At 40.3% G+C, this 17,203-nt stretch overlaps 2 protein-coding genes across 4 annotated transcripts in view; one reads left to right on the top strand and one right to left on the bottom strand.

The window, feature by feature from the left end:
* Positions 1 to 171: 171 nt before the first annotated feature.
* Positions 172 to 7,387, top strand: usb1 (U6 snRNA biogenesis 1). 2 transcript variants are annotated; one of them, XM_005751516.1, is made up of 7 exons: positions 173 to 497; positions 1,254 to 1,393; positions 1,487 to 1,670; positions 2,786 to 2,839; positions 5,561 to 5,666; positions 5,972 to 6,052; positions 7,068 to 7,387. In XM_005751516.1, the coding sequence occupies exons 1-7, from the start codon at positions 328 to 330 to the stop codon at positions 7,173 to 7,175; spliced, it is 843 nt and encodes a 280-aa protein (XP_005751573.1). In that variant the 5' UTR covers positions 173 to 327; the 3' UTR covers positions 7,176 to 7,387. The 2 variants fall into 2 exon arrangements, with proteins under 2 accessions (XP_005751574.1, XP_005751573.1); XM_005751517.2 differs by lacking the exon at positions 2,786 to 2,839 and having other exon boundaries at positions 172 to 497.
* A 466-nt stretch (positions 7,388 to 7,853) lies between these two features.
* The window catches only part of pla2g15 (phospholipase A2, group XV), a 10,610-nt gene continuing 1,260 nt past the window's right edge, over positions 7,854 to 17,203 (bottom strand). Inside the window, exons 1-7 of one of the 2 annotated variants that reach the window (XM_005751512.1) lie at positions 16,676 to 17,016; positions 14,177 to 14,333; positions 12,868 to 12,986; positions 12,655 to 12,753; positions 11,322 to 11,546; positions 10,115 to 10,227; positions 7,854 to 9,966 (exon numbers count right to left, since the gene is read on the bottom strand). In XM_005751512.1, coding sequence (XP_005751569.1) covers positions 9,565 to 9,966; positions 10,115 to 10,227; positions 11,322 to 11,546; positions 12,655 to 12,753; positions 12,868 to 12,986; positions 14,177 to 14,333; positions 16,676 to 16,814 — 1,254 coding nt within the window. In that variant the 5' untranslated portion in view covers positions 16,815 to 17,016 and the 3' untranslated portion in view covers positions 7,854 to 9,564. Of the gene's footprint in view, positions 9,967 to 10,114; positions 10,228 to 11,321; positions 11,547 to 12,654; positions 12,754 to 12,867; positions 12,987 to 14,176; positions 14,334 to 16,675; positions 17,017 to 17,203 lie in introns of those variants that run through there. The other variant, XM_005751513.1, reaches the window with a different exon arrangement.

The raw sequence follows: 17,203 nt of genomic DNA, 5'->3' as shown, positions 1-17,203 counted from the left end.
ATTTTTTCTAAATGGCTCTATTAAACTTGGTATATTTTGTTCCGAATAGCTCACACTGCATTAATACACATAAGATACACAGCTGATACAGTATATACACATTTTCTTTATCCACAAACCATCGAAAGGGGAACTGATTTACAGCAGGCGTTATGTTACACCGGAACCTAATTTATGGTTACAACAGGTTGTTTATATCGGAAGTGAAGCGCAGAAGGCGCTGGAAGGCAGGCACCTTTCTTATGTGCATGGTTTAAAAAGTTATATGAGCTCCCGTGAGTTGATCTCTTATTTTAAATAATGTGGCGGAATATCAGGTAGTTTAAAATGTTGGTTGGCTACAGCAGCAGCAGCTCGGAGGAGGACGATGAGGCTGGCGGTGAAGCTGAAGGAGCGAAAAATCAGAGTGAAACTACCTGCCGAAAGTGCCAAGAGGAAGATGATGGTTTGCCAACGAGGAAGAAACCCAAAACTGAGGAAGAGAGCCCCAAATCAAGGTGTGTCTCATGGCTGTGTAACCCTCTCTCGGGTGTTAGCGTTGGTGATATAGCTAAACTACGGAAGACCAAACCTGCCCAAACTATAAATAAATATATAACAGAATAAAACAGTATGGGCAACGGGCAATCTATAAAATGTGAAGTAAACTAAATAATAAATAAATAAATAAATGTTATTTCAAACCTGTCCTATCCATCTGCCTCTTTGTTTGCCCCATGAGATCATAACCTGGTTTCCCTGCAACTTTCTCAAATTGAATAGTCATAAAAACGGAAGTTCTCGTCATTGGCACCAAACTGACCTAACTACATAAACTGTGAAGGTCAGTAATACCCATATAAATCATAAACAGTGAACAAAACCCAAAAAGATTTCATAATTGAATACTATGAACCTTTTAAAGTAATTACGTAACTGCTATTTTCCCACTTTTTACTTGTGAGGATTTGATGCATTTCTTTGTCAAGCAAGATTTTCAGGTGTCTATCTTTGGATTTTTCACGCAGACAAAACAAAAGGTGAGAAAACATAACTCCATCTTTACAAGGCTGATACAAAATTTTCAGATAGAATAACATAAATTGGAGCAAATAATTGTTCAATCAAGCAATAACAAAAGTGACCGTTGAGTGAGAAATCCTGCGTTTCCCAGGACGCCCAGAATTCTTTACGTCACAGCTGAGGAAAATATAAATTATATTAAAGCGTGCTGGGTAAAAATAATTACTCCATCCTGGCTGTGTTTTCTGCAGACTGCCTCTCCCTGGCTGTGTCTTGGCCATGTTTCCAGATGAGGTGGACTCACAGACTGAAGACAGCTCTCTTCATGGTGGACGCATCCGCTCCTTCAAGCATGAAAGAGGAAACTGGGCTAGCTACGTTTATTTCCCATGTAAGGCAGTCACTGTGTACAGCAAGCGACCGGTCAACGAAGATCACGTCTTGATTTCTCACCTTGTGCCTGCTTTGCTCTCTGTCTCCTCAGATCATCCTGAAGAGGAGTTTGGGGAGCTGTTGGATGGGATTCTCTCGGCAGCATGTGCCCGGGGTGTGGTTTTGAATGTGCAGGATGAGTTCCACCTCAGCCTGTCCCAGACAGTGGTGCTCAGACACCACTGGATCCAGCCGTTCACACAGAGCCTCAAGTCAAGTCTTACAGGCTGCAAAAGGTTGTTTTATGTTTGTTTTTTTTAACTTTATTATAATGATATAGATTAATTATTTACTTCAGTGATGTCAAAAAGAGAGCTATATTTTTTTTTAATGTAGAGTACAGCTCTGCTTTTTCTTAAAGCCTCCAGTTTAGTTTTCGGCAAACTCTTAACTTTAAACCTTAACAAAACCCAGATGAATGACTTATTAAATAAGTTGAAAATATAATTTATAGAGTCAAAAACATTTTGTGTACCAGGCTGTAAACATCTAGATTTGATCTCTGAAGTTGGGTATTTTAACGCGGGACAAGCCAGTGGGTGTTGGCTTGCTTTTTTAGCCACCCTCAAGTGGCCATTGGAGGGAGCTGCAGCTTTTGGCATCTCTGTGTTGGCTTCATCCCCAAGAAGCTTCTGTGTGAATTTGATCACAGGTGGTTAAAATAAATAAATAAATAAATAAATAAACATGGCCACACTTCTGTGTAGGAGAAGTGAAGCCAGTGCAGAGTGCCTAAAATCCTGCATTCAATCTTTAGGCCACTAGATGGCGATAACTGTGGGGGGGAAAGACTCAGGTCCTATAGAAGTGTATGGAAAAACAGAATTCTGTAAACACTTCCCTGCTGAGTTTATGGACTCAGTCACTCATTTTGGTTCAGATTGAGTAAGAAATTGTTGATTTTATAAATCTAGGTCAATCTATGTGTCAAATATAGGATTATCAGCTGTATTAAATAAGCCCACTCATGGGTTAATGATTTGTGACTGACAAATTTTTAGTCTAATAGCAGTTTGTTATGTTGGTGCTAATACGATAAAATGAACCTTGTTGTCATGGCACAGCTATAATATACTTAATTTTAATAAAAATCAGAAGTTTTATTGCATTTTCCCAGCTTTAAATGTCAAGCTTTCAAAGCCAGAACCACTGGTATTGTGACAACATTAATGTAATGGTAAGTAAGGCGGCATTATTTTATAAGATGCAAAAGAGTTTTAACATTTAAAAATCTAAAATCACAAGACCAGATGGTAAAAAGAGGAAAAAATAAAGGAAACAGTGTGCAGAAAAATGCAGACATCTATAACTCTGGTGACACACTTATTCTGGTTGTATTGCTCATCGCCAGGTTCGTGTGCTCGGCAGGGAGACTGCGCGTGTACTCTAATGCAGAGAAAACGAGGTACAGTTGAGTTTTTAATTCGAACAGAAGTCAGACTGTAAGTATTTGGACCGTTACACAGCTTCAGCACATCCACACCAGCTCACTGACATGTGTACTGATAAAACATGCATGCTGAGCTTTGTTCGAGACAAAGCCACAAAATTGCACAGAAGCGCTTCCACGTGGTTCGGTGTTGATTGTGAGATCGTGTAGATTTTAGGATCAACGTTTAGATGTCTGTGAACATTAGAAGTAAAGAGCTGATATATGCAAGTCCAAGGGCAGCGGTTTTGACAAATGGATTGGTGTCAGGGTTTTTTCATCTTACTCGCGGGACCCGACAGGGGTGCCCTTTGTCCCCGTTGCTTTTTACAATATTTCTGGAACCGCTGGCCTTGGCTATTCGAGCAAACAGGGGTGTCAGAGGTGTTCATGCAGGGGGTATGGAACACAAGTTGTTTCTATATGCTGATGACATCTTAGCAGTATTGACGGATCCCATGCAGTCTCTACCAGCGCTACTCACGTGTGTTGAGTCATTTTCAGGGTTGTCAGGTTATAAGATAAACTGGGACAAGTCAGAGGGCATGCCATTGTCAGCATCATGTCATTCTGGATGCGTTACTCCATTCAATTTTAAGTACTCACCTTCAGGTATGAAGTATTTAGGAATATTATTAAAACCCGACTTGGAGGATATTATGCTTTCAAATGTGGAACCTCTCCTCCTAAAGCTAAAAACAAATCTGGATAAATGGGGTGAATTGAATCTTACACTATGGGGTAAAATTAATGTGATTAAAATGATGGTGGTCCCACAGTTCAATTATGTTTCCATGATGTTACCTGTACGAATTCCTTTGCACATATTTGGTCAAATTGAGAAGTTAATCAAAGATTTTTTGTGGAATAACAAGAAGCCGAGAGTGAATATAAAGAAAATGTGGGCCTCTAAAGACATTGGGGGAATGGCCCTCCCAAATGTGAAGTTGTATAATTTAGCTTTTGAATTGTCAAGACTGGCCAAATACTGGACAGGATCGGGCTCTGAGCTGAGCTGGATGAAGATCGAACAGGAACTAGCGAGCCCCTTCACACCTTTGGATGTTCTCTCGCAGGGCGCGGCAACTAATGGACAAGACTCTCATGATAACCCAGTGCTCAGGTATTCCAAAGCTGTCTGGGTGGAGGTGCACAAGTTGTGTGGAGCATCTCATCTAAGACAACCTTATGCCTCGCTATGGAACAATATTGCTGTAAGGATTGGGCGGAAAACTGTGTTCTGGAAGGAATGGCTTGTCAAAGGCATACGCAGGATAAGTGATCTTTACTCAGGGGGAGTGTTTATGTCATTTGCTGAAATAACCCGAAAATACGGTTTGATAAGAGAAAATAATTTTTGGAAATATTTACAAATAAGGGATTGTGTTACCAAAGGAAAATTTGCTCAAAGCTCGAATATGGTGGTGGAGTTTTTAGAATTGTCCAGTACAGCACATAGGGCAGCGGTTTTCTACAAACTGTTTAACAATCCAAAAAAAGAGATATGTGAAAACTTGAGGGTTATATGGCAGAGGGATCTGGGTTGTGCAATTTCTAAAGAAGACTGGCGCAGAATTTTGTCATTCTCTGATAAATATATAAGAGAGGCCAGGGGTAAATTTACTCAGTATAAATAAATACACAGGTGGTACTTCACTCCATCCAAACTTTATAGAATGGGAATTAGTCCCAGTAATGTATGCTGGAAATGTAGATCAGATCCAGGGACATTTATGCATGCTATTTGGGAATGTGGGAAAGTTTATCCCTTTTGGCAAAAAGTATTTGACAAAATAGGAAGGTGGATTGGTTTGATGATACCCCTGTCACCAAGACTGTGCTTATTAGGGGATCGGTCAGTATTACCTGGGGTTTCAAAATATGACTTTGTGGTTATAAAGGTGGGGGTGATCGCAGCGGCTCGAGTTATTCTCAGTGTGTGGAAGGAACCGTCTCCTCCAGAATATAATAGGTGGAAAGAAACTATGCTGAAAATGGTGTCGTATGAAAAACTCTTGGCTAGGATTAATGATGATAGGGAGGGTTTTGACAAATCGTGGGGACGTGTTTTTGGCTGAGATGGTTGGAACTTATTTGGTCAGGGCAATTATCTTTAGTCATGTTGTACACTTGCTGCACTGTTTGTTTGTGTAGGCACTCAGTAAGGGAATGACTTAAAGATTTGAGTTAACTGATTTGAGTTTGTTTGTTTTTTTTTTATTATTATATTTTATATTTTTTTTGTTGTTTTTTTTCTGTTGTTGTTTGTTGGTTGTTTTGTTTGTTTTAGTGTTGTGAAATGTTAAAAACAAATAAAGACTTCAATTATAAAAAAAAAAAAGAAGTAAAGAGCTGACTGTGCAACTAACAAAGATTAGAATGCGAAAGCAAATGTTTAAAGAAGCGTTCCTTCTAAACTTGAAGGTGGACAGACATCGATCCTGGACAGCTGAAAGTCAAAATATGTGACTTAGTTAGCGGCACTCTTGCTGCAGCTCACAGCTGCGTTCCTCAACAAGGAAATAAAACCCACCCCAGATTAGCCAGCTAGGGGAAAACATAACATTTAGTATATCATCAAACTGGATGCATAACTGTCCTCATACTTTACACATATTGTCATTGTTGCACAGACGGTTCAGATCTGCTGCCAAAAAGTATGCTGCTCCAGTTTCTGTGTGTGTGTTTTGCCTGCAGGACATTCCTGGGGATGGAAGTGTCAACTGGGCATGCTCAGATGTTGGATCTGATCCGAGCTGTTGACAGGACGATGACAGAGTTTCGCCTGGAGACTTTTTACAAGGTCAGTTAAACACACACACAAACAAATCTGCAGCTTTACCCGCTATTGTGTGATGATTTTTTTATGCAGTAGAGTAATGCCACATTAAATGCAGGGTTCTGATTAGTGAGCGCGATGTTCTTCTATGTTGCACCGGCCTCTTCATTCTGATCGAAGGGCAGGCGTGGTGTCTACCAAGCAGAGACTTTAATATGACACATCAGAGAACAAACAGCAAATTTAAAAAAAGAAAAATAATTTTATCATCTCATCTTTAGAAAAAAAGCACTGAAAGAGCCTATAATGTTCCTTAATGTGTTTCATAGGATCCATCCTTCCACGTGAGTCTGGCCTGGTGTGTGGGAGACCAGACAGTGCAGATGGAGGAGTGCATGCAGGAGCTGCAGGTACTCGGACAACTTGTGATTTTTCCTAAATCCTAAATCCCAGCACTGACATCTGTTTGTATTATCTTTATGATTTCTTTGTTCCTCCTAATTTGTTAGATTTTTTTTGTAGTTCTTTAGTTGATTTTAAGGGCCCAGTCTGCTTGTCATAGCAAGCCAAGTCCAGGTGTGATTAATAAACTCAGTATATCTCAGATAAGCAACAGTCTGACTGAAATGTTTTTGAATTATTCTTAAAACTATGATAATAGTGGGTCACACATCAGTGCTGATATACCGTTTTCATTTCCTGTCTGTGAGAAATGGCACTTTATACCCAGACAGGGATATGAAAACCTGTAGTGGCCAAGCAGTAATTACATAAAATCAGTTTCTCTTCATTTTTGTTACTTTATTGTCAGCTCGTTTTCTTTCACTGTAAAGGATCTGCTAAACAAGGATTGGTCAGCAGTCTGGCTTTTCACAAGTTATCAGTGAAGCTCGGATAAAAGGAGGATTCAGTTACTTATTGATAAGATAAAATTGGATATAGTGTAATCCTGTATTTTAAATATGCTTCATTTAAACAGGGAAAATTTCAGTTATGTATTGTAATTGTTTGAGCTGCCGTAATGCCACAGAGTTTTAGAGTTTTGGAAAATTAATCCAAACGTGTCCAAAGATCTGTGTGTCCTTGGTCATGTGTGAAATAAGTTGTTCTGGTATGTGCTTTAATATCAACATACAAATGAAAAGGTGTTACGCTTTAGTCAGCTGCTTCAGGCTTGATGAGAGGGGAGCTCAGAGAAACTCGGGTTGAAGGAAACCCGACAGCGAGCAGGTTTGGTTAACAGAATCCTGAGTTTAACTGACTGAATTTAAGTTAAAGTTAACCCTCTTTCTGGAGCAGAAGACCCAGAGTTTCCTTCATTTTGGAGTTATAAAAACTCTGTTTTAACAAAATTAGAGCACAGGTTCTTTAGCCCAGCTGCAGTAGATGTAACTGAATTTGTTTTATTTTTTGAATATGTTGTAGAGTCTAGTAGACGACCACGAAGACGGACCATTTGTGTTGAGGCTGGACTGCTCGGAGCTTCGCTGCAGGACGGGAAACAAGACTTTCCGCTTTCCTCTGGAATCCTAAAACATGAAGTAACTAATGGAGTAAAGCTGATGTTGTCTTTGCACAGATATGAGGAAGACTCGTTACCTCAGCTCTGACTCGTGTTCACTGAATTGCTAACATTTTAAATGTCCTTTTAAAAACTCCTGAAACGCCCCAACGAACACAATCACAGCTAACTGCAAAAGTATTGAAATGTTTTATGTATTTAAATAAAGCCGTTACTTCTTTTGTATTTTTCCATTACGTATGGGACAGTGGTGAGAGCGCTGAAGAATTATGGCATATGCATGACTGAATCGCTGAAAGGAAGTTGTGGATTTGGTCAGCATAGAAACCTCAAGTGTCACAGCTGTACGTTTTACCAGAACAGTGGAAGGAATTCAGCGACTGGTTTCACTCATATTCAAGAAGTTTAAATGTCAAAATCTAGATTTCACATATTGAATGAAGTCAAAGTGAAGTTCTCTTAAAGTTGAGCCTTTTTTTTTAATTTTAGTTCCCTGTTTTTGTACAACATTTTTGATTGGCTCCCCCTGGCAAACAGAAATATTGGGGCTTCCTGTGGTTAGAGCAAATGTTGTGTGTGCCTGACTTGATCATATAATTCACATAGTCCTAATCTTCCTAAACAACATCCATACATGGAGAAAATAAAACAGAGCTTTAGAGTAAGGTATACAAGAGGGATTCACTGCAAATATTTGAAAGAATTTAATGAATAGAAGGCAGCACGTGAATAAGTAGATCATCTTGGTCTGGCCCGGTGAGGGGCAGCATGGCACAATACAGTCACGTCAGAACACACTGTCCAATTTTGAACTTTTCACATCCACAAAAGAAAAACCCATCTCATGGTCTTGAGTCATCCCCCGGTGGCTGTAATTAAGCTTCAGAGCATGAAATCTGGTGTCAAGAACTAATTTATTGAATCATTCTGTCCTGATATATACAAAAGTCTTAGGATTTATTAAAATCTTTGTCCTGAACAAACCATCTTAGCATTTCAAAAAAGCATTAGCTCTTTAAATGATGGCATTCAGTGTATTCAGTAGCAGACACAGAAGGGGTCCCTCTTCCCCTGATTAGCCAGCCCAGGTTGGGCTCACCCTCTGAGAGAAACCCAAAACAGACCCTTTGATAGGTCTGCACAGAGTAAAGTTTAAACCCACAAATGTAAACAATCAGTTATGAAGTCAGTGTCATGTGTGTGAGACTCCTCTAGTGTTTGAGTAAACGAAGGTAAGACCCAAGGAAAAAAAAAAAAAGTTTTATTCTAAGCCAAATCATGGCTTTTGCAAACCTAACCTGGAGCCTTCTTCCTGTTAAACGGGGATTTCTTCCTCTCCACTGTCATCCAATGCTTGCTCATCAAGGATTGTTTGATTATTGGACTTCTATTCTGCTGACTTTCCAGTGTGAAGTGCCTTGAGGTACCCACTGATCTGATACATATAAATTTAAAGTTTAAACCAGAAATACTTCTAGTATTCAGCAGAAATGCCACCTTTAAATGATAAGATAACCCCATACTAGCAGGATGGCAAGAGCAGCATGTGTCCTACGGGCCGGTGTCTAGACTGCACTGATTCTTCAGTTGACTTTCTGCCTTACATGCAGCCTCACAAAGAGTTTTTTGATTGGTAAATCTGAGCCTTAGGGTAGCTTTTATGTTGCTTTGGCCACTTTATGAGTTTTGTAAGCCAATTAAGTTGTCCTCATGAGACCCAATCGATAAGTTTCACTGATAAAACTCCTAGGTTTCACAAATTAAAAACATTAAATTCCATTTGGTAGATATAAACTCCATCTTATGACCAATAGTGTGTCATCTTCCCTCAGGAACAGTTTGAAGGCTTAAATCAGGGAAAGGAGAAGTCTTTAGTCCAAGAAGATATCAAATTCAACCATCTTTGAAACCTAGAAATCAGATGTGTATGGGTCTAATCCTTCAGCACGCGCTTTTTGTAACATGAATCCTAACAACCAGCGATATACAGCTAAGAAATTTTGAAAAAAGGCAGGATTTATATAAATAAAAAAAAATCAGCTGGAATGAAAAGGCTGTAAATTCAGTATTTGCTTTAACTAGTTACAATTTTACCACAATACAGTCAGAGTTCAGAAATCTCATTGAAGATCAAAACATCAACCATTTTATTAAAGCACATGCAAGTCTACATGCAAAGAGTTAAACTCTTTGCATGTAGACTTTAGAGTAACAGCTATAAAAATCAAAAAAAAAATATCAACCTACATTTGTCCTAAAGAACCGTAATACTTTCCTTGAGCATTGTGGCATAAATGGGGAATATTTGGCAATCATTGTTCAGACAGGTGAGACGTCAGTTCCCGTCTTGCTCCGCGTGTCAGTGTAAGGCAAACAGAGCAGTCTGCCTGCCAGCCAGCATCACGGAGAAAACACCACTTTCTTAATATAGTCCACAGTTGTCACATTGAGCAGCATGTCAACGTGCTCATTTTGTGGAAGTTCAACCAACGTCACAGGCTGCTTCTGCTTTCCTATCCAGCGTTTGCACTGGAGGGCACTGTACAGGTTCACCGTCCCGTCCCCCTCACCGGTCAACACTGTGGGCTCCACGTCTGGGAACTTTTCTGAGTACTGAAATGCTTCAGGAGTGGAAATGCCTACACCGTACAGACAGTGGACAGGCACGCCGGGGGGTGTGAAGTCAGCCACCAGCGATTCTGTGTCCTGCTGCATCATCCAGCCGTCCTCAAAATTGATGTCAGAGTAGAGGCGATGGTAGTCCTGCACAGTGTAGTTGGCGGTAGGTGTCTGGACAAAGACCTGGAGGTGGAAACACTTGATTTGGTCACCTCTGATTCTGTCTAAAACTACATCACCAACCATTGCTGTAAGGCTGCTCTAACGTGTCAGGAATAAGTTTATGTTGACATAGAAGGAAAAATTAATTCCCATTTAAACAAACACACACCTTATCTTTGGGCCAGGAGCGGACAAAGGGAAACAGCCAGTTGGTGGAGACAGCAGAACGTTGCTGGGAGCGAATCCTGAGCGGGCTGATCACTGGGATGCGGTCATTATCACCTAGAAAGTGGAACAGAAATAAAAGGATGGAGAATTGAAAGATAGCTAAAGCTTTCGTTGAGTGGTGACTTAGAAAAGGGAAGCATGTCCTGGCAAACACCTGATATATGCCGCAGTCCTCAGTCTCTTGGTCAGGATGCTCTTGCAGAAGATATTTTATTTCAAATATTTGTTGTCAGTTTCAGTTTTAGTTTGGTGAACATTTCTCGAGTAGGCTAGCAGAGAGCAAAAAGTGGAAGACTGCTGTCGCAGAGAATTTTAAGTTCCTGTAAACTCCGGTGTGGATTATAGATTTGGTCTGACATTAATAAACCAATACACTGGCCTGTAAAATTCAGTTGCAGCCTAATATCCTTTGTAAAACCAGACATTTATTTGACAAAAAATGTTTTAGTGTATGAAGATTACACAAAGATGGACTTAACTAATATTTTTCTAGCTGATCATTGCATTTCCAAAAATGCAAAAAACTTCTAGATTAGCATGCAAAGATGTTTTTCATCTTCATGTTCCACACATTTTTAATTTGAAGACTGCATCTGCAATTAGAAAGAAACCAGTCAAACTACATTTTGCTGATGTAGTTTTGAGGGCCCTCAATTTGGTGCTCAGCTGGGATTCTCAGTCTGAATCTTTGGCCAATTAAAGCAGCAAATGTCTGATAATTGCGATTAAGATGCTACAGTTCAGCATTAATTATACATACGATATATTTTGCATAGAACTAACTATGAATGAGGAAGCTAATGTCAGGGCTAGTAGCTGTAGCTCAATTAGCAGGACAGTTGTTACAGTAACATATCTAAATATAGAGCCAAGTATATCTAATATGTCTGAATATTCCCATCAGTAAATGTTTCATCTTTAGTGGCAAACTGTGAGCTGGTTGAACAACCTCTCTACATTACATTAACCGTTTTAATTTTATGCACAAATAAGCAAATTATGACTTTTTTTTTTTTTTTAAAAGCATGTCTTCCAAAAAATGTTCTGTTCACAGTATTCTGGTGCCGAGGTACAGAGTTTGTGACTATGCCAGGCAGTCAACAACATGTATATCAGTACTTTTTTTGTAATGCTGGTTAGTCTCTTACCAGAGATGACCACACGTAAGGTCTTCACTACGCCGGCCCACGGCGCTCCGAGAGAGACGAAAGCCTTGATGTACCGATCTTTCCAAGCCTGTGGCTGCTGGTTGAGGAAGTACAGAGTGTACAGGTTGCCCATGCTGTGCGCGATGAGCACCACGGGCTCTCCAGCCTTCTCCACCATCTCTTCAATCATCTTTTGCAGCGCCAAGAAATAATCTTTATTCTCATCTGACGAAGACATGAGAGCAGATGATGACACACACAAAACGTTATGACATTCACGACTGTCAAACAAATAAAACTAGATGGCAAATCTTTAGTATGAGAAGAACACTCAAGAAAACCCAGTCAGCCCTCACGGTTTAATCAATTTTCTCACATCCATTTCTACACAAGTCTACTTTTTCAAGAGACAAAGCCATCATGGAAGACTTAAACCTTCCTTTTTATGCTCAGGGCATGAAAGCAGAAATGCAGTGCATGACAAATGTGTCAGCTGCTTTATAGCACGAACATGTTCTTCAAAATACTGGCTACTGTGCTTTATATGTCCTTCTGTTCCAGTAAAGACATGCATGTCAAGAGTTATGCAATCACCTCATAAGACTAGTTTATTAGAAAACTAAGGAAAGTCCCGGCCAACCAAATATTGAGGAGTCACTCATGTGCTGCTGCAAAACAGCTGGCTGCATATAGATCTTTAATGCTTGTGTAATAAGCTAGTTGAAATATCACATGTCCAAGATACCACAGGTCATCACGCCTGAACTGCGTTGTTTCTAACAGACTGTGGACTGAAATACAAATGAGCTGGTGGTGGCTTCACTCCATTCTGGTACAGTTAGACTTAGAATATAAGAAGGCAGACTGCAGTTTCCAATTTGGAAATTCGAGAGCGCCAGTCGAGCCGAGGTGAATGCTTGACCTGTTCTTATATCACAATGGGCAACAACCACAAAGTGGTCTATGGAGGAAAGTTAGAAAGGAGGGATCTTTTTTAAAGACACCTGCTCAAAAATAAACAGTGGACGTCGGTTTGCATGACACGCTCACTTCAAGCACTTTGGGCATGGATGTTTAAGGAAATTTGACCCCGTTTGAGGGCAGAAAATATACAACTAATAATTTTAATCCCCATCATTATCTTCACAACTGCTGGAAACCAAAACTCAAGAGGTTTCTGGTCTAGAAGAATCAACTTTTGAAAGGGGAACTGGAGCAAAGCAGTTCTGGTAAATATATGAAATACACCTGTTACCCTCGACAGTTTTGTGATTTTTTATTTTATTTAAATATGCACCACTTCTGGCCTGGTTTTTCAAGTGTGGTAGCTTACTGGGCGCTTTCCTCCAATCATAGGGTGCTCCTCTCACATCATCATCTCTGGTGTAACCCCAGTCTACCAGTGCCTGCACTATACTGAAGAAATACATTCCTGCAACACACACACACACACGAGAAAACATTAAGCATTAAATATGGTATCAGGGTAAATTTGATCTGGTCACAGTGAGAGGACATCAGTTAAAAATGTGGCCATTTAACCCACCCACACTGCGTTTGCTTGGATCCAGGTACTCCACTGAGAAGGTCTTCCCGAACCCAGGGACGCGGATGTCCACACCTGGTGGGGAAGAGGTGGTGTGTGTGGTCTGGTTGTAGATCAGCCTGCACATACAAGTTTGCAATATTCAATTTATCTCAGTTCTGCATCTGTGGTCAACCAAAGACACACACGCGCGCCCTTTACAAGGCAACAGAAACACTTCTCGTTTTAAGTCTCCGTTATTCCACCTTCTTGTTATTTATGTGTGACAACAACTTCCACATGTGCGGTTTGTAGATATACAACGCAGATGAAAGTAAAGATGTTTGGTATGAAAAGCAGAAATGAGCATCTGAGAACATGCCAAGCTTTAAACGCTATAGCTACATTTGGTCATGTTCCTTATTCGAGTGAAATCTGCCATTACATTGTACTATAGAGGCAACAAGTGGAGGTACCCTGCTGTAACCCAAACTAACATTTTACGTTTGGGTATTTCCAGTTAATAATTCTGTTATGTGTCTGTAGGACTGACTCCTTCAGCAGTTTCCATCCCTTTGTAGAAATGTGGGTAAATAAGGACTTTTCCAACAAAACTGAAATGACAGTAAGTGAAGATCACTAACAACATTGGCAAATATAAGCACTTCTTTTCCAGGGATCTCTACAGCAGAGATGCAAAGTGGTATTGGCATGATCTGAAGCCACAGAGCCACAATAATGGGATACAGTCACCCCTTGAAAACCTGGTAACCTGGTCAAGCTGCAGTACAAATGTGCTGCTTGCAGAAAAATCATTCAGTCACGTGAGAACCGATCTATTCCCATTGCTTTGATTTCAAAATAAAAGCTCATACTTTGTGAAAATAAATTGCAGCGCAAAGAAAGTCAGGTTAAAATTTCCATGATCGATTTAGTCAACCCAGATTAGTCAATCCGAGTTCAAAGTAGGACTAAAGTAAGAATTTGTCTTACACGTCTCTCTCCAGATGTTTTACTTTATCATTCTTATGACTGTACTAAAGTACAGGTTTACTCAATTCCTGATATCTTTGAGCAGATTGCACTTTGTTATCCTCTAGACCTTGTTGATAAAGGGGAGGACTATCTTATCCAGGTATTGGCACCTTAGCATTTCTCCACCAAAAAACAGCACATTAAGATTTTATATTTTTTTACAATCAATGAAGACAAACAACAATAAAAGCTAGTAATGTAAAAAGGGGCAACTTGGTTAATGGTAATTAATTCAGTGACTGACAAACAGCACTTTTCTCTTCTTCACGTGACAAATTCAGGCACCGACACCCACCTAATGTTGTCTATCCAGCAGTCTATGGCTACAGGCACCAGCAGCTCCAGGTTGAGCCACAGTGTGAAGTATGTGTCAGTCTTCTTGTAGCAGATGTAATGGACCACAGTGGGTTTGTCCAGCATCGCTTCCAGCTGGTTTCCCAGATCTCCTGGAACTGCAATGAGCAACATTAGCAATGATTCACTTATCAGGGACATTGATCAGCACTTAGCCTTTAGACTATTAACATGCACTTATGTAACCATATAGAAGCTGTGCAAATTACTCTAAATCCCAAGAAGCCAGCAGAGGAGTGGATGAACTGCAGAAATTTAATCTGCCATTATGTATCGGTTAAGAAGCCATGGATCCAGCAGAGTAGTCAGTCTCATCATGCATGCAGCACATCTGACTGTACAATCATTTTAAAAACATGCTTTAGACATTCAGCTGCAATTCAGCCTTTGGTCTGAAGCAGTTGAGGAGTTTGTATTACTGTTCCCATACTCCAAAAACCTTCCCAGAACTTCCCCAGTGACACTTTAATCAAAACTATAGGTGGACACCATGTGAACTGTACTTTTATTTTAGTCCATGAAGTAGAATACAAATAAATCCTTTAAAGACTTCTGTCAAAGGGACGCTCAGTTTCCGCACACAGGTTCCACACGGGTGGACGTTAAGGGGGAAAACTGCAGTTTGTGTGAAGCAAGCCACAACTGACCAAGGCGGATGACCCACTGGTTAAATAAATGAGGAAATATAAAATCTAAACACAGAGTTGCAAAAAAAACCCCAAAAAAACAAAAACAATTCATGGCTTCAGCCAGATGTCAGCAGCTGTCGTGTAGGACACATGATCTGTCAGGAGAAGTCCCCAAAAAACCAATATGGTGCTTGCATTAAGTGATTTTGTAAACCACACAGAAACTGGGACTACTTCAAATTAGCACAGAATCTGAATCAGAAACAGCAAAGCTGAGTGATTGTGTGAAACTGTAATATGTAGCAAAAATTCCCTTCTGACAAAAATCCGAACAAGAACTACTGGGGCGCCAGAGGCTGCAGATACAGATGTGTCTTGAAAATCACTCGTCCTTGGGATCGTCATCAGCTCATGACGGCATGGCCGGCCTCTGGAGGAGTCAACTCCCAGTTACCTCCGATAGTGTGGGGCTCTTGCCCCTTGGCATCAGGGCGAGGAGGGTGGGACAAATGGCCCGGGTCTCCTGGGCCTCTCTGCCTCTGGCATTGTGGTTTTTTTCTCTTCCTCATAAAATGTGTTTCGTGACACTCACACGATCATATCTATTTTTATTTTTCCCCTTCTCTCTTTCAAGTGCCGTTTGTGTTTTTAAATCAAAAAATGCAGCAGTTGGCGCTTTGTCCCTTATCCTCATCTTTCTCCTTTTTCCACTACGCTCTTTTTTTCTTTCTAATATACTCCTACCTGTCTGTCAGCTATGGCATTTTTAATGCCGGACATAGTACTTGTAATGTGTACAGGTGTAATTATAACTCTTAACAAGCTATGCTTACATTCAGAAGTCAGGGAAGGTTTGAGCTGAATAAAACAAGTCACTACACCTGTGCTTTTCATTCTGTAAGCTGTATAAAAAAAAAAAGAAAAGTCTACAGTACAGCCAAACAAGTATAAAACATGAAATGAAAAATGAGATTTTGAGGTAAAACCCATTTCGTTTTTTATTCTTATTTATTTTAAAGTCACTCCTAAAGGTTACATGGCCCAGAAAGGTATGAGGAGAGACTCCCTCAGCGTCTGGAGGAGCTGATTGGCTGTTGAGCTGAAGAGTCGCGTTCTGTCATATGACCTGATGGCTGAGCTGTAAACGATTACCCTTTAACACAGGCACAGACACAGCTGGCAGGTTTAAATCTTTCCTCAAATAACGTTAATCAGTCAGACTTGTCCACAGCAGTACAGCTATATGTCTTTTTTTGTTTTCAGATAGATGAAGATAGCCTATTTCTTATTTCTTATGTAAATCGGACCAACCCTCGTTCAAGAAGCCAACAATTTAAGGACGCCTCGCTTGAAAGCAAATTTTAACTCTGCATTTATTGTGGGAACGTGTTTTAGAGTTTATTTTGATACAGCACAGCTAAAATAATGAAACGTCATATTATCTGATCATAAGAGAGTCTTGAACACCGAGATGCACACACGAGGATTTCTCTGTTTTGGCAGCTGATGACAACCACAACAACAGGCCAAACATTTACAAAAGTTCAAAATGAATTGACTTATGTGTAATATGTTGAAGCCGAATTGAAGACTTGCCAAGTAGTAATATGATAAATACAGAATTATTTTTAAGTTAACATGATGGCTGATAAACATCAGGAGAACTTAAATTTGACCCCCTTTAAATGGAGTTTGGTCTCCTTTCGAAATCGCCAGCTGCCGATTAGCTAACTGACGGACGACAGCAAGTTGTGCAACTATTTGGCAACAGAAGACAAACTAAGGAATAAATTGATGAAGGAAACACTTACTGAGGACGACCGGGGGTTTTGGGGATGGACGAGGCTTTTCGCCGAGACATTTCCCCGCCGGTTTCTCGGAGCTGGGTGCCGACAACAGCATTAATAAAAGCCCGACACAGAAGGCAGTTACCCGGTGCCAACCCGCCATGACTCCTGATATATCATAGCCTGAAGAGCATAATACCTCCGCGATGTGTGGAGCCGGCTGCGGTTTGCCGTTAAAGCCCACTGGTGCGAGTAAACTACCACTGTGGATGATCACGAGTTCCGGATTTTAAGAGCACACGGTGTTTTGCGAAAAACAGTTACGCCTTTAAGAAAGTGCCCCTCCTGCCATCCTCAGGAGGGGTAGGAGGAGTCACCTCTTTCAAAGTAAAAGCTTCCACTGTTCTGCAAGCTTCTTATTTCTGATAGGCCTACAAGTAGAGGAAATAATAATATTAATATCAATATATTAATTGTACCGTTTGGATGATTATTTACCTTAAACTATACGCTACCAAAAAGTGTCCCCTCTTTCTATCCATATAATCCATA

Source organism: Pundamilia nyererei, unplaced genomic scaffold (assembly GCF_000239375.1).
Source record: "Pundamilia nyererei isolate P.nyererei 1_Seehausen unplaced genomic scaffold, PunNye1.0 scaffold00314, whole genome shotgun sequence".
NCBI classification, from domain to species: domain Eukaryota; kingdom Metazoa; phylum Chordata; class Actinopteri; order Cichliformes; family Cichlidae; genus Pundamilia; species Pundamilia nyererei.
This window is presented reverse-complemented; position numbering and strand designations above follow the sequence as displayed.

Coding starts and splice junctions, on each gene's coding strand:
- usb1 (XM_005751516.1), top strand. CDS start 328: ATGTTGGTTGGCTACAGCAGCAGCAGCTCGGAGGAGGACGATGAGGCT. Junction 2,840..5,560: donor TCTAATGCAGAGAAAACGAG/GTACAGTTGAGT, acceptor TTTTGCCTGCAG/GACATTCCTGGGGATGGAAG. Junction 5,667..5,971: donor GCCTGGAGACTTTTTACAAG/GTCAGTTAAACA, acceptor TGTGTTTCATAG/GATCCATCCTTCCACGTGAG.